General features: G+C 37.3%; 1 protein-coding gene across 2 annotated transcripts in view; it reads left to right on the forward strand.

The window, feature by feature from the left end:
* Positions 1-14,857, forward strand: part of SETD2 (SET domain containing 2, histone lysine methyltransferase) — a 79,544-nt gene that overhangs the window by 28,703 nt on the left and 35,984 nt on the right. For both annotated transcript variants that reach the window (XR_013975457.1, XM_080934037.1), the window contains 4 exons: positions 2,228-2,354; positions 3,671-3,805; positions 5,432-5,551; positions 7,115-7,777. Coding sequence is in view for 1 of the 2 variants with exons in the window: in XM_080934037.1 (XP_080790163.1) it covers positions 2,228-2,354; positions 3,671-3,805; positions 5,432-5,551; positions 7,115-7,777 (1,045 nt within the window). In the remaining variant the exon portion in view is untranslated. The remainder of the gene's footprint in view (positions 1-2,227; positions 2,355-3,670; positions 3,806-5,431; positions 5,552-7,114; positions 7,778-14,857) is intronic.

Raw genomic sequence — 14,857 nt, forward strand, 5'->3', positions numbered from 1 at the left:
AGAGGACTTGGGTTTAATTCCCAGCACCCACATGGGAGCTTACAGCTGTCTGTAACTTGTTTCATAGGATCTAACATTCTCACTCAGACATACATACAGGCAAAACACAAATGCATACAAATAAATCATAAAATAAATGGTTTTTGAAGGCTGAGTGCACTCCTTTGATCTCATCAGTTTGGAGATAGAGGCATGTGAATCTCTTGATTTTCAAGGATAGCCTGGGTCTGCATTGTAAATTCCAAGCCAGCCAGGGCTCTGTAGTGGGATTGTTATTTTAGCAACATAGAATGGTAGATGCTTGTTTACTTGTCTTCCCCACATTCAAAAAGCAAAATCATCAAAATTAAATAGAACTAATAAAGTGAAAATTTGTGGTAAATAAAAATGATGTAGTAACCCTTTATCCTGCACTAGAACTGGCACCATCAGGGCCACATGGCACGTGCAAACCCAGCTGCTACTCTGCCACTCAATCCAAAAGCTGCCCTCTCTACTTGGTCCCCTAGGTGGGTAGTTACCACGCCTGGCACACACATCTCATTTTGTGGGCTCTGTGTGTTCTCTGCACGGGCAACAGAGCCGGATCCAGCTCTGTTGGATGCTCCAGCTGCCTCTCGGCCACTACTATCACACACTGTCCTCCACAGCCTGGTAAAATCATGACTCAACAACTTATCAAACAGGCTTATATGTTAAATTCTCAATCTACAATACACTCACAAAATAAGCTTACAACTATTTGACAAAGATGTAAACTGCCCACCTAGATAAAACAAATTGACCCATAGAAATCCTTAGAAATAATCATATCTACCTATCTCCAATTAAGATTGCATGGGTCTAGAATCCTATCCTCCAGTTCCATCTTGATTCCTCCCCATTCTTCTGGCTTTCTCTTTCTTAGACTTTTCCCCGCCTACCCTTCTTTCTCATCCAATGATAGGCTCAACCTGCCTTGTTGTATAATGACATTATCCTACAGTGAAAGGGTGAAAATTTTGAATAGGGTGTTAAAACTCTGAAAGCTTCCCTCCTCCCCAGGTCATACCTTTGTTACTTTTGATGCTTATATTAAAAGGCACACAGATTAAGTTTCTAGGATTTTTTAATTTTTTCATGCCATTGTAGAACAAGATTTAATTTTCTTATTTTGTCCAGTGTTTTTACCAGTGGTTACTTTTCTTGGTAGTGATGCTGTCTGCTTCATATATTCCTGCACATAGTCTGTATTTCAGAACTTAGTGGTCTCTGAGATTCTTTTAGTTCTGAAATTGTTATCTCATCCTAACCAGGACAAATGCTAAGAAATATTTCTGCTCTACTAATAATCCTGCTTTTCTTATCAGTAATAACTATAGACCAGGGTCTACAGATGATTCCTACTGTCTCCCCCACCCCTTTGCTTTTTTTATCCTTTCTGAAGGCAAAGTGGATAGGTTTGTTCTGTTCGTGAAACAATTTACTTTTTACCCAGGCCTGTAGACTTCTTTTCCCTGTCAGAATTCTTTTTCACTACTTTCCTTGCCTTCATGGTTTCATTTATTCAGTTGTTACTATATTTACTGTTGTCAGAGCTCATCCTGTGTGATAAGTTTTTAAATCAAGTGTTTCTTTATGAGTGTCATGATACTGCATTTTATGTTTTTAAAATAGGGACTCTGACTTTTTGGTGTACCAAACATTTATACATAAACTTTGCTAGCAATTTTACTTCTAGCACAAGTGTATATAGCTTCTTATTTATTTTCAATAAGTAGTTTTTATTAGCCTGCTTTATCTAATAGGTGATAAAAGATTAGAAAAATGATGAAACCAGTCCTGCTGGTGCAGGTTTGTAATCAATCTACATGGGGAGGCTGAGGCAGGAAAGCCGCAGGTTCAAAGTTAGACTGACCAACCTGTTGGAACTGTCTCAGAAACAGAAAGTAGTAAAGGGGCTGGAAATGAAACATTAGTAAAACTCTTGTTCAATTTGTAGAACCCATGGATTGAATTTGTCTCTCCCACTCCACCACACAGACAGATTGAGAGAAGAGGGTGGTGGTGAAAAGGGAATTTTTTATTATATATATATATATAAACAGTTCTTAGATATTTCTATTAGAAGCAGGCTTGTAAGAGTCCCTTAATATTAAAACATTTGTATTTCCTGTAGGTTGGTGTGATTCTTAACCTGTTGCCAGTCTTACATGCATTACTTTTGCATAATTCTGTTCCCTCACAGCAAAGAAGCTCAGAAGTGTTTTTGTGAGTCAGCTAACTGCCGGGGTTACTTGGGAGGAGAAAACAGAGTCAGTATCAGAGCTGCAGGAGGGAAGATGAAAAAGGAACGCTCTCGAAAGAAGGATTCAGTAAGTTTGCTGCTCTCTAGTTTTCAAATTTTATAATAACAGTTTTAAGGAAATGGCCTTTCTGTTTAATTTAAAAGGAAAATGTAGGTTTGGATTAGATACTGGAAAAGAAGTGTGGACAGCTGTTTTTATTTTACTGTAATAGGTTATAATAGAAAACTGCCTAAAGTGTTTTGGCTCATAATTCCTCTGAGCTTATCTTTGTGCAGTCTTACTCGTGCAGGCAGCTGTACCACGTGTGAAGGTTAAGGGACAGTCTGCAGTAGTCTGTGGGTCCTAAGGATCAAACTCAGATGATCAGGCATGGCAGCAAGCACTCCTTATCTACTCCCATTATTCCTTCCCATCCCATTTTTTCTTTTTTCTTTTTCCTTGTTTGGTGTGTGTTTGTGTGTGTAGATGTAGGTGTGTGTGTCGGTGTAGGGGTATTTGTGTATTGGGGTATACTGGGGGAAGTCTGATGGCAGTTTACAGGTGTTTCTTTCCTTCTACCCTGTGGAATGTAATTTATTAGACATAGAGGCAGGTACCATTGCACACTGAACCATGTCACTTTCCCTCAGGCCTCAGAACTTTTTGTGCCTCAGCTTCCTGATTCACCTTGTCCAGCAATGCTGAATACTGAGGAATGTATGTTAGGAAAACATGCCATCGAACTATATCCCAAGGCCTCAAATAATTTCTTGTTCACATAGTTGCTAAATGAATGAAATGCTTTTCATTTTGATCTTATCAATCTTTTTATTTATGTGTTTATTTTTTTAAGTTTTTGAGACAGGGTTTCTCTGTGTAGCCCTAGCTGTCCTAGAACTCCCTTTGTTGACCAGTCTGGCCTTGAACTCTAGAGATCCACCTATCTCTACCTCCTGAGTGTTGGGATCAAAGGCAAATAACCCCACACTAATTTCCTTGTTTGGGACAGGGTTTTCATATAGCTCTAGTTATCTTGGAACCACAGGTACACACCTCCCTATGCCTCCTTAGTGCCAGGAATATAGCTACTTCACCTGGCTTTCAACTTTTATTCCAACAGATTTGATCATAGGAGATGTCAAGCTTATTTTCTTCCTTCCCTCCCTTGCTTGGAGACCATGTCATCTAGGCAGGCCTTGAGTACTTGGTCTTCTGCCTCAGTTTTCAAGCCTGATATTACAGGCACGGCTTAGTGATGGGTATGTCTCCCAGCCTAACAGTGTTGGTTCCTTGTACTTTTCATTTTCTAAATTACTTGTATAGCTTGGCACCCCCCCCCCCAGGTTGTTTGAATAAATGAGTGAGTTGTATTTGTCCTTTAATTAGAATGTTTTCTTTGCTAGGTGGATGGAGAACTGGAAGCACTGATGGAAAATGGTGAAGGCCTGTCTGATAAAAACCAGGTTCTTAGTTTATCCCGGCTCATGGTTAGAATTGAAACTTTGGAACAGAAACTTACTTGTCTCAAGCTCATTCAGGTAAGCACTTTAATAGTAATGTATTTCTGAATTTCACATGGGATATTTAAGCTAAAATCTGGCTAATGGAGAAAAATTAATCATGTTCTAAATGGACATGCAAATTCTTTAGAACTTTAACAGCTTATATCCTTAAATGATGGAAGTGTTCAATATTATGAATAGCCAAGCTGGTTTGCTTAGCCCTTCAGGAGGCTAACAGGAGGATTGGTGGAGGATTAATATTAACAGCAGGATTGGTGGTATAGTTTAATGTTAGAGTGCTTCTCTAATATAACGGAGCCCTAAGTTCAAACCCTAGCACTGTTGAAAGGAAACAAAGCCAATTGTCAGGAAAGAAAAATCTGTTTGAATACAAGTTTGAATGAAAGAGAAAGAAGATTATGTAAAAACTAATTTTTACTGTTAAAGCATTTTCAGCAAAGTAATTTTTCATTTTATTCAGATTGTAAATTTTTTTTTTTTGGTTTATGTAATGAGTACATTGTTGCTGTCTTCAGACACACCAGAAGAGGGCATCAGACCCCAATACAGATGGTTGTGAGCCACCATGTGGTTGCTGGGAATTGAACTCAGGACCTCTGGAAGAGCTGTCTCTTAATTTCTGAGCCATCTCTCCAGCCCAAATTTCTCTCTCTCTCTCTCTCTCTCTCTCTCTCTCTCTCTCTCTCTCTCTCTCTCTCTCTCTCTCTCTCTCTCTCTCTTTCTCTCTTCCCCTTCTCCCCCTCTCTCCCTTTCTTGTGTGTGTTGCCTTTATGCATTCATGTACACTCTCTGATTGTCTAGTGCTTACAGAGTCAAAAGAGGTTATTAGTTCTCTTGAACTAGAGTTATAGATGGTTGTGAGACACCAAATGGGTGCTGAGAATTAACCCAGGTTCTCTGCAAGCAAGCGGTACTCTTAACCACCGAGCCAACACCAGTTCTAAATTCATTTGTTTATTTTTAAGTTATTGCATTTATTTATTGTATGTGTCTGGGCACATGTCTTTGGGGGCCTAGTAAAGGAGTCAGTTCTCTCAAACCTGGGGATTGAACCTAGGTCACTAAGCTTACAGGAAAGTGCCTTTAACTGCTTGAACCATCTTGCCAGATCCTGGACTGAATTTCATTGTTAACAATGTCTTAATAGTTTTCCAGTTTTAGTAAAGTTCAAGTGCACTGTTGGAAGGAGGTGGGGGGGGGGTTGTTTTTTGAAACAGGGTTTCTCTTTCTGTAGTCCTGGCTGTCCCAGAATTTGCAGTGTAGATTAAGGTAGTCTCAAACTCAGACATCTTCCTGCCTCTGCCTCTCAAATGCTGGGATTAAAGGTGTGAGCTATCACAAGAGATACTGTTTACTGCTGTGTAGTTATGTTCCTTTAAGTAACTAATTAAATTGATAAGAGACAGGAGGAGGCTAGAGTGGGTAATTGGGAATGAGTTGGATAAAAGTGCGTTAAAGATTTCTTAAATATTAAAACTTCTTTATATTATTTGTTAAATGCCTAGCTGTACTTAATAAAAATAGAAATTCTGTGATGTGTTTATTAATTTAAGTAAACTCTCCTGTCTGGGTTTTCTGTAACATTTGCACTGGTATTGCCTCCCTAACACTCTGCATCATGTCTTTTCCTCTCTATGAAAGAACACACACTCACAGTCCTGCCTCAAGTCATTTCTGGAACGTCATGGGTTGTCACTGTTGTGGATCTGGATGGCAGAGCTTGGTGATGGACGGGAAAGTAACCAGAAGCTTCAGGAAGAGGTCAGTTTCCATTTTCCTTACAGTTCTTAAAACTACTTCCAGGGATATAATATTGGTGACTATGAATTTAACACTTCTATCCATATCAAATAATAAAAATGTTTATTATGCCTTCCTGTGGCTATAACTTTGTTTTTGAAGTCAATTTGCCTTTAGCTTTCTCCATAACATCTTCTAAAGTCAGTTCTATATAACAAGAACTGTGAGTACAATCTTATTATGAGAGGAACTCAGTTGATTGCTAAAACTATTTATTACCTTTAAATTGGGAAAACAAAGAAGATTTGAATTTTGGAGTTCTGAAAGATTATTGATAAGATTTAGAACATTCTGAGAAGCAACAAAGTGTTTTCAAAGGTCTACGTAAAGATTAATTGGCAATATTATTAGTGGATTTGCAATTTTTACAACTTCCCATGACTTTTCATAGGTAGTTTTAAAAATAATTATAGTTTCTACCCTACAGTCAGTTATTTAATATACACTATAGTTATTTTGGTTTTTTTGAGACAGGGTTTCTTTAAGTAGGCCTGGATTTTCTAGAATTCACTTTGTAGACCAAGCTGCCTTTTTCTGCCTTTGCCTTTACTCAGGTTAAAGATGTGTGTCACTGCCACCCAGCCAATAAAGATACTTTTACAAATGAAGTATGGGAGGGTGTGGTGTGGTATGGTGTGTTGAGATGGCTCAGCCGTTAAACCACAACCAAAATTAAAAATGAAGTATTGGAATGGACATTCAGTAATTTTTTTTTTTTTTTTGCCTGTAACCTTTTATGGTAAAAATAAAATAAATCTGCTGCTACTGGTCCTGCACGGTCCCACTATGCTGGAGCCACTTCAGTGTAGCCATGTGCTCAGTCTTTCTCTACCACGAAGTCTTCAAACCACCCTCTCCCAGCTGTCTCCCTATCAGCCAGGAACTTGGCTCACATTCTCCACAGCCTGGTAAAATCATGGCTCAACATTCAGTAATTTATCAATCAGGTTTATATGTTAAGTTCTCAATCTACAATTCATCCACACAATAAGCTTATAACCAGTTGACAAAGATGTAAGCCGCCCACTTATATAAGATAAATTGACCTATAGAAATCCATCCCTTAGAAAGTATACGTAACTACTCAAATCTGTGATAAATGGAGATGGGTCATCTTCGTCTTCCATGTTGATCCCCCTCCCCCTTTTCTCCTCTCTCGCCTTACCAAAACTTTGTCCCCACCCCACTCTCTACTGTCTACCTCAACATCAACCTACAGTATTTCAAAGAGATCTGGGAATATATGGGGAAGATTTAGGTTTCTATAGATGTACTGGAGAATAGTAAGAAATATTTAGATTTCAGTTTAAGGGATACAATGGATGGTCTCCCCCAAGATAGTTATTATCACAGGCTAACTTAGAAGATAACGTTTGAATCTTTCAGATGTGGAAACTATTGTTTTAATACAATCTTCCACTGTATATTTGTGAAGGTTTTAATACCAAAAATATTATTTCCTGTGAGTACTTACCTGATGTTTATACAGAGTGATTGATTAATTTTTTTATTATGTTTAATCAGATTATAAAGACTTTGGAGCATTTGCCCATTCCTACTAAAAATATGTTGGAAGAAAGCAAAGTACTTCCAATTATTCAACGCTGGTCTCAGACTAAGACTGCTGTTCCTCAGTTGAGTGAAGGAGATGGGTATTCTAGTGAGAATACTTCACGGGCTCACACACCACTTAATACACCAGACCCTTCTGCCAAGCCAAGCACAGAAGTGGATACCGATACTCCCAAGAAACTCATATTTCGAAGACTTAAGATTATAAGTGAAAATAGCATGGACAGTGCAGTTTCAGATGTCACCAGTGAACTAGAATGCAAGGATAGCAAAGAAGATCTTGATCAGTTAGAGACTGTCACTATAGAAGAAGATGAAGAGCTGCAGTCCCAACAGCTACTCCCACAGCAACTGTGCGAGTCCAAAGTTGAGAGTGAACCCAACATTGAAGTCAGTAAATTACCCACATCTGAACCAGAGGCTGACACTGAGACAGAGCCCAAAGATAGCAATGGCACAAAACTAGAAGAAACTATTGCTGAGGAAACACCATCGCAAGATGAAGAAGAAGGTGTGTCTGATGTTGAAAGTGAGAGAAGCCAGGAACCACCAGATAAAACAGTGGATATAAGTGATTTGGCTACCAAGCTACTAGACAGTTGGAAAGATCTAAAGGTAAGAAACTTTTTTGTTACTGTGGCTGAATTATTCAGATTCAGTGTGCTGTAAACCTAAATTAAAACCTACAACATTTCTAGCCCTGAGTATTTCTGACATGGAATATGAGCTCTCACCGAGTGATAGATGTGTCTCCAGTATTCTTTAAGTCTTTGTAGGAGCCATAACTGTCAAACCATTATACAGATAATGCCTTCCTTTTCTCTGTGAAAAGTATAGCATATTGGTGGTTTTATTAATTCAAAAATAAAACAAAATCCTTCAGGTATTAAGCTTAATATGTAATAGCAGCAGATGTTTAAATTAATTGGAAATCCAGTGAATTGGTTAATAAAAAAATTAACAATGAAATTTATTGGAAAACTGGTAATTTAGGAACATCACATTATAAAATATTGTAAAATTTTATTCTAAAAAGAACATTATAGCACTAGTTTGTGTTTGTTTTTGAAATAGTCCTGCCCTTAAATTCTTCTTTTTTTAAAATTGGGAAAAACATATTATCTGGTTGGGGGGAAGCTAGGCATGGTGGTACATACCTTTACTCCCACCATTGGGATGGCAGAAGGAGAAGCAAGATGCTCTACAGAGTGAGTTCCAGGACAGCTAAGGATATTCATACACACAGAGAGACCCTGTCTCAATAATAACAAGGGGAAGAGTCTGGAAACTTTATCTCATATATGGCGTAAATATATAATATACATGGCATATATTTATTTATATTCTTGATAAAGAATGCAATAAAATGTGTAGAATTTGTCTTTCAGAAAAACCAGTCTGGATCTTGAATAAATATGAACATATGAAAACTTGAACCTATAGGAGCTAGTGGTTCACTTTAGTTGTAAGGGGGCTGAGGTCCAGTTTTTGAGGACCCTCCGGGAACAGCTTACTTCCTACCCTTTATATTTTATGTCTCTCCTTCTCTCTGTTTCTGAGTTGAAACAGTCGAATAAATCAGCAGTGCAGTTTTTTGTAGCAGGTGAAACTATGAAGCTCATTGCATTAGAATTGTGTGATTTGACCTTGAACTTAGATTGAACCCAAGGAGTAGATGGTTGATTGTGTGCTGTACTTCTTGTTCACTCTGCTGAGATCTGTTCATGTACCAGTCTGTGCTCTTACTTGCATATAAACTTTGATCGCTTACATTTTAGCATAAACTTAATTTATTTAGTGTGAACCCTGACATTTTAAAATAAATATAAAAGGAAGTGTTGATAGTAAGTCTGTTTGTGGTATCATGTATTAACTGCAGGAGTTAGAATTTTGGTTAAATGAGATGAGATACTAGAATGGGTATTTGTTGAACCTTTATTTAAAGCCTGCTTTGTGACAGCACAGGTCTTGAAGTTCCTCAGATGTTTGGAGGGGACTCAGCCTGAATGACAGTAATTTAGTAATAAAGGTAGAGGTAGAAGCGAGTGGACAAGTGGACACAAGAAAGACAGAAAGCCACGATTTGGTAGAAAGGGTGTTCTTGTAAAGAGGTTTGCTGGGAAGTCTCTGGTCAACATTTCTCAGATTGTTAAGATATTATCTCATATCCTTGTCTTAAAATCTGTAAGATGTAAAGCTTTCGATTTTCTGTGTAGTGGTTTGTAATTGTAAATGTATAATTTACTCTGTGGGATGTATTTAGACAGATAACTGGAATACTTAACCTCACTTTCTGAACACCTACTTTTCAGTCCTACAATATCATTTCATCTTCTTCTTATTCTTTGAATTCCTCTCTGAAAGATCAAAGTAATTTCACAATAATGTGTATATTAATGATCTTTTTGACTTTTTGTATTTAAAATAAAATATTTAGTTCTTAGACTTCATACTTTGTATTTATCTGACTTCTTAACATCAAGGAAGCATTAAATAAAATTCTCTTCTTTTTCAAACTTGTTTGGGCATTGCATTGCTAAGAAACATCTTTACTTACTGTGAACTGATATTTTGTTACATATTGGTGCTGGGGTTCTTAATTCTTTTCTTTTCATAAGCATTTACCATTTCTCTGATTTCTAAACTTTGATTACTATTGCCTTTTAAGTTCAAAACAAAATTTTAGTTGGCAGTTGGCTAGGATTCTGAAATAAGAATTGATAAATTCAGTATGTTTTGGAGAAACATAATAATCTTGTGTGATTACTATGTACTACACCATCCCGGCATTGAGAGAGTTAACTACTTCTGTCTGACTTCACCTATGTATTCAAGTAGACATTAGCTGAAAAGAAAATATCTTATTCTTTCAACCTTACTAAGCACCTGTGGCCAAGTACTATGTTAGTTGCTGATATTTAGTTCATACCAAAAAGCATTGTTTGTTGTTGTTTTGGCCACTCTAATTCTCCCTGATCTTATGGGTCTACTCTATATAACACTGTTGGACCTGCATTCCAGTTGTCCTCTCTACACTGGATAGAGGAAAGAACTGAACAGATACATACCTTCATGCTCTTTAGTCTTGGTTTTGCTGTGAAGACAGACTATAGGGATCATCAATAAAATGTAAGAGGGTGGGAGGGAAGGGAATGAAGCTTCATGAATTACTCTTTGTCCTCCCAGATCTGATGGTGATCCCCCTTGTAACTTGAACCATTTCCATCTAGCTTCTCAGGGCAGCAAGGAGCTTGTTAACATCACCAGCTGACCATGTGTCTCCTTTTCTCAACTCCATTTCCAACTTCGTGCTGAAGAAAAACAAGAACCTAGCGTGCATTCTGTGAAGAAACAGGAAGATGGTTGGGAAGTTGGATGATGCATGAAAAATATAATAGGTGAAAAGAGGACAGAGGTGGTTAACTCACTGGCGCCGGCATTATTTTGGTGCGTCCATTGTCAACAATTGTTGTCGTTCCGGGAAAATCCCTACTTCTGGCGAGAAAGGATTAAGTGAGCTTCTTTTTCTATACCTTATATACACAGGACCACTGCCTAGGCTTGCAAGGCACTTACTGAACACATTTCTCCTACAGTAACCCTCAAATCACATAGCACATTGCTACTTTAGAATGGGTTCATTTTCACATGCTGATTTGTTGGGCTACATTTTTAATAGGGACATGTGCATCTATTTCTGTGTAGAGGAATTGCTGTACATCATCTGTCCTGCTGAAAATGTAGCCCAGATTTCACAGGGCAAAACAGTGATTACAAGTAATTTTAATTTGACTGGAAAAAAAAAATCTTCATTCAATTGGATCAGATGAAAAGGAGGTAAGGGTCTCATGAATTTGACAGTTTGAATTGCTGTTCACATCAAGAGATTATAATAATTAGTAATTTAAGGTCTTCTTTACAAACACATAGATATAGGATATGGATCTCTCCTTTTGGTCACCGTGGTAAAGCTTATTTCTACCTGGATTAGATGATTTAGAGAGAAGCTTCCTATGAGTGATAAGTTAGTACTTCCTAATGACTGTTCCTTTTCTCTTATTTCATCTTTCTTTGTAGGCACTGCTTTTACAATATACTATTTTAGCCAGGCGTGGTGGTGTACGACTTTAACCTCAGCATTAAGAAGACAGAGGCAGGAGAGTCTGTGAGTTTAAGGCCAGTTTGGTCTACAAAGTGAGTTCCAGGACAGCCAAGGCTATATAGGGAGACTCTGCCTAAAAACAAAACCACTATTTGGTTAGAAAATTTAACATTAAATTTTCTATAGAAGGTTGAAATATAATTACCCAAACTGAATGGTTTTGAGTCAATACTTGGAATTTTATTTCACCGTTGATATTGTTTGTAAAAAAATATTTGTACATGAAGTTGCATGTCCTGAGTTTCTTCGATAAGCTTGTAGAGTAACAAAGATTTTTAAACTTATATAGCCTCTAGGAAATGCTACACTGAGAATATTTTTAGGTGTCCCAGTTTTTGTGGTTTGTTTGTTTGAGACACAATTTTTCTGTGTAGTCCTGGCTATGTGGAACTCACTCTGTAGAGCCAGGCTGACCGTGAACTCAGAGATCACCTAATCTGCCTCTGAGTGCTGGCATCAAAGGTGTGCACTGCCACCAATGGACCAAAGTGTCACCTTTTTAAAAAAGACATGGTTTTTGTTTTGTTTTTGTAAGAGACAGAATCTAGCTATAATTCAGATGTGAAGATTAAAGGTGTGCATTATAGGTATGTGCCAGCATTCTTAGCAGTGAGGTATCAGCTGCCCTCCCCCTTAAGCTAGAATCTCATAATGAAGTTCCTACTTGCCTGGAACTCACTAGTCACTGCTTCTGCCAAAGGCATCACCAACACTAACTGAGGTCACTTTTTATTTAGTGGTCCATTTTGTTATATAAATGACTTGTATCTAAACAGTAGTCCATCTTGTTTATTGATACCCTGTAATCCCCCAGAGGTTGAGGGGTAGAAGGATCATGGATTGAAAGCCAGCTTGGTTAGATGTCTCAAATATGTCTCAAAAGGCAAAATAGCAATTAGAGATTTTGGGGCACTGCTGATTTTGTTTCCAAAGTGGCTGTGCTCCATGCTTGTAATTTATACATTGCATATTATATATTGGCTGTTGCTACACTAGTGGTGGACTTGGGTAGTGCCACAGAGAAGTAGTAAAGGTTGTAATGTTTGTTCTTTCCTTCCCTGAAAAAGTTTACCAAAGCTTATTTTAATGATAAAGTATAGAATTTTCTAAGTGAGAATTTTCTAACTTGAGAATTTTCTAGTGTACGTTAGCCACATAAATTTTTACTTAATACATTTGGTTGAGCCATTACTTTTTTGTTTTCCCAAAGACAATAACCATGTTTCTATTGCTTGTGAAGGTAACTTTTGTAGTTAGGTCTTGACTTTGTTCAGGAAAAGGTAGTTCAAGTGTGAGATTATGAGAAGCAGAAGAGTAAATGAACATTATAGAAAGAATTTCCTAATGGGAAACAACTTCAGGAATGTTGTGTTTCCTCAGGATCATCATACACCTGTCAGTAACTTGAGAAGTTTCTAGTGTAGGTTAGCCACATACCTTTTTCTAGCCAGTGAATTTTAAATTCCCAATAAAATTTCGGACTTAGAAACATTCAGGAATGTTCTATATGTATTCTACATGATACGCATGTTCTAGTGATAAATATATAGAAAATTGACTAAAAATTCCTCCATGCCCTGTATTCAGACTCTACAATGATAATTTTTTGCCAAATTATCTATCGTTTTTAGTTAGATACATGTTCCTATGAGGAATATTGCTGTGTTGTTTTTTTCAAAAGCACTCAGTGATTTTGTTACTGAAATTGTCAGTTTTAGTCACATTGCCAGTGTATCTACCAGGCTTCTCCAAAGTTACTATTTACTTGGGAATGGTGGCTCATGCTATAATGTCATCGCCAGAAGAATCATAAGTTCCAGGCCAGCCTGGGCCACACGGACAATTCCAGGCCAGTGTGACTACATGATCTCTCTTCCTTTAGATGAAAAAAAAAATACTACATGGGGAGCAATTTCAGAATTCTGTAAAGTTGCGTTTTCATGGAACGTGTCCAAGTCACTAATTGCCTAGTTGTTTTTAGATTCATGGATTCTCAGTCTCTTGGGTGGGTTATGCTGTATTAATTTTAATATTTGATGCTTACACTACCTCATGTTTGGCTAGTGAAAACCCCTTCTTGTTGGCTTCTGTCTCATTTGGATTTATTTTTGTTTTAAAATTTCTGACATAGCAGGTTGTTCCAGGTTCAGTTTGTAATTGGCCTTTCTAGCTCCTAATTAGCCTTTTCTCCCTAAAAGCATTTATTTTTTCTGGTGGGAAACTTTATATTTGTAATATTTTTAATTAGTTATTTGCCACCAAGCCTGAGGACTTACTTATTTGGAATCCTCGTGATGGAAGGAGAGAACCTCCACATGTATGTTGTTGGCATACATGTCTATAGATAAATACATTCACACAAATGGATTTCTTTTGTTATACAGGTTAAATAGGTCATATTGCATCTGATCTAACACTTTTAATGCAGACTCTGTCATGTCTTAGAGCAGATAGTTGGTTCTTGCTCTCATTTTTTGTTTTCAATATATTATCCTTGACTAAGAGGACTCCGTAGTAGCATTGTATAAACCACTTAATTTGCATTCTGTAAATTAAGTACTTAAAGAACAAAGTCTGGAAATGAACATTATGTCTAATCTTTCTTTTAAAGATTTATTTAATGTATATACAGTGGTCTATCTTCATGTATGCCTACAGGTCAGAAGAGCGCACCATATTACATATGGCTGTGAGCCACAACCAACAGTTTTTTTGTTTTTAGTTCTTTGTTTTTGGTATGTGAGCCATGTTATCTGTTCATATATGTTCACCTATCCATATCTTCAAGCATACTGTTCTCCTTGTTGGAAATATCTTTTTTTTTCTTTTTGCCTTTACAAATTCGATTTATGGTTTTAGTCATCCTTTATAAAATGCATTATAGTATTCTTAACAGATACTTGCATAAACGTTTATTCTCTTTTCTAAACATGTTATTATCCTTAAGGGCATGAACCATTTAACTTTTTTTTTTATTTATTTTTAAATGGGATCTTAATATGAGACTAACCTGGAACTTGTTTTGTATACCAGCCTGACATTACACTTGGTCTGATGATTCTGTGCCTGGGTGCTGGAATCAGCCATGGGCAATGGCATGTGGCCCAGATGGTTTGTTTGTTCGTTCATTTGTTCCTACCGTCCATCCATCTGTCCTTGTTTCTTTTGGGGGGGGTGTTGTTGTTGTGTTTTTTCTTTTTTCTTTTTTTTGGGGGGGGGTTTCTCTGTGTAGCCTTCTATGTTCTAGAACTCTCTCTAGATCAGGCTAGCCTCAAACTCAGATTGGCATGCCACCACTGCCCAGCTTTGGGATAGTTTCTTGATAGTTGTAGAAAGGGTTAATGATATAGTATCTCTATACTGCTGATTGGAGTAAATTACCTCTTAATTGTATTTCCCAAATAGTTGATATATTCAGTATCTAGAATCATTTTCTGGAAGTACAGCTTTCTTTGTGTCGGAGCACTTTCAGTTTTTTTAGATGGTTCTACATTTACACTGTTGAGGTTACATTTTTCTTAATGTTGCTTGTG

Source organism: Micromys minutus (genome assembly GCF_963924665.1).
Source record: "Micromys minutus genome assembly, chromosome: 21".
Lineage (NCBI taxonomy): Eukaryota > Metazoa > Chordata > Mammalia > Rodentia > Muridae > Micromys > Micromys minutus.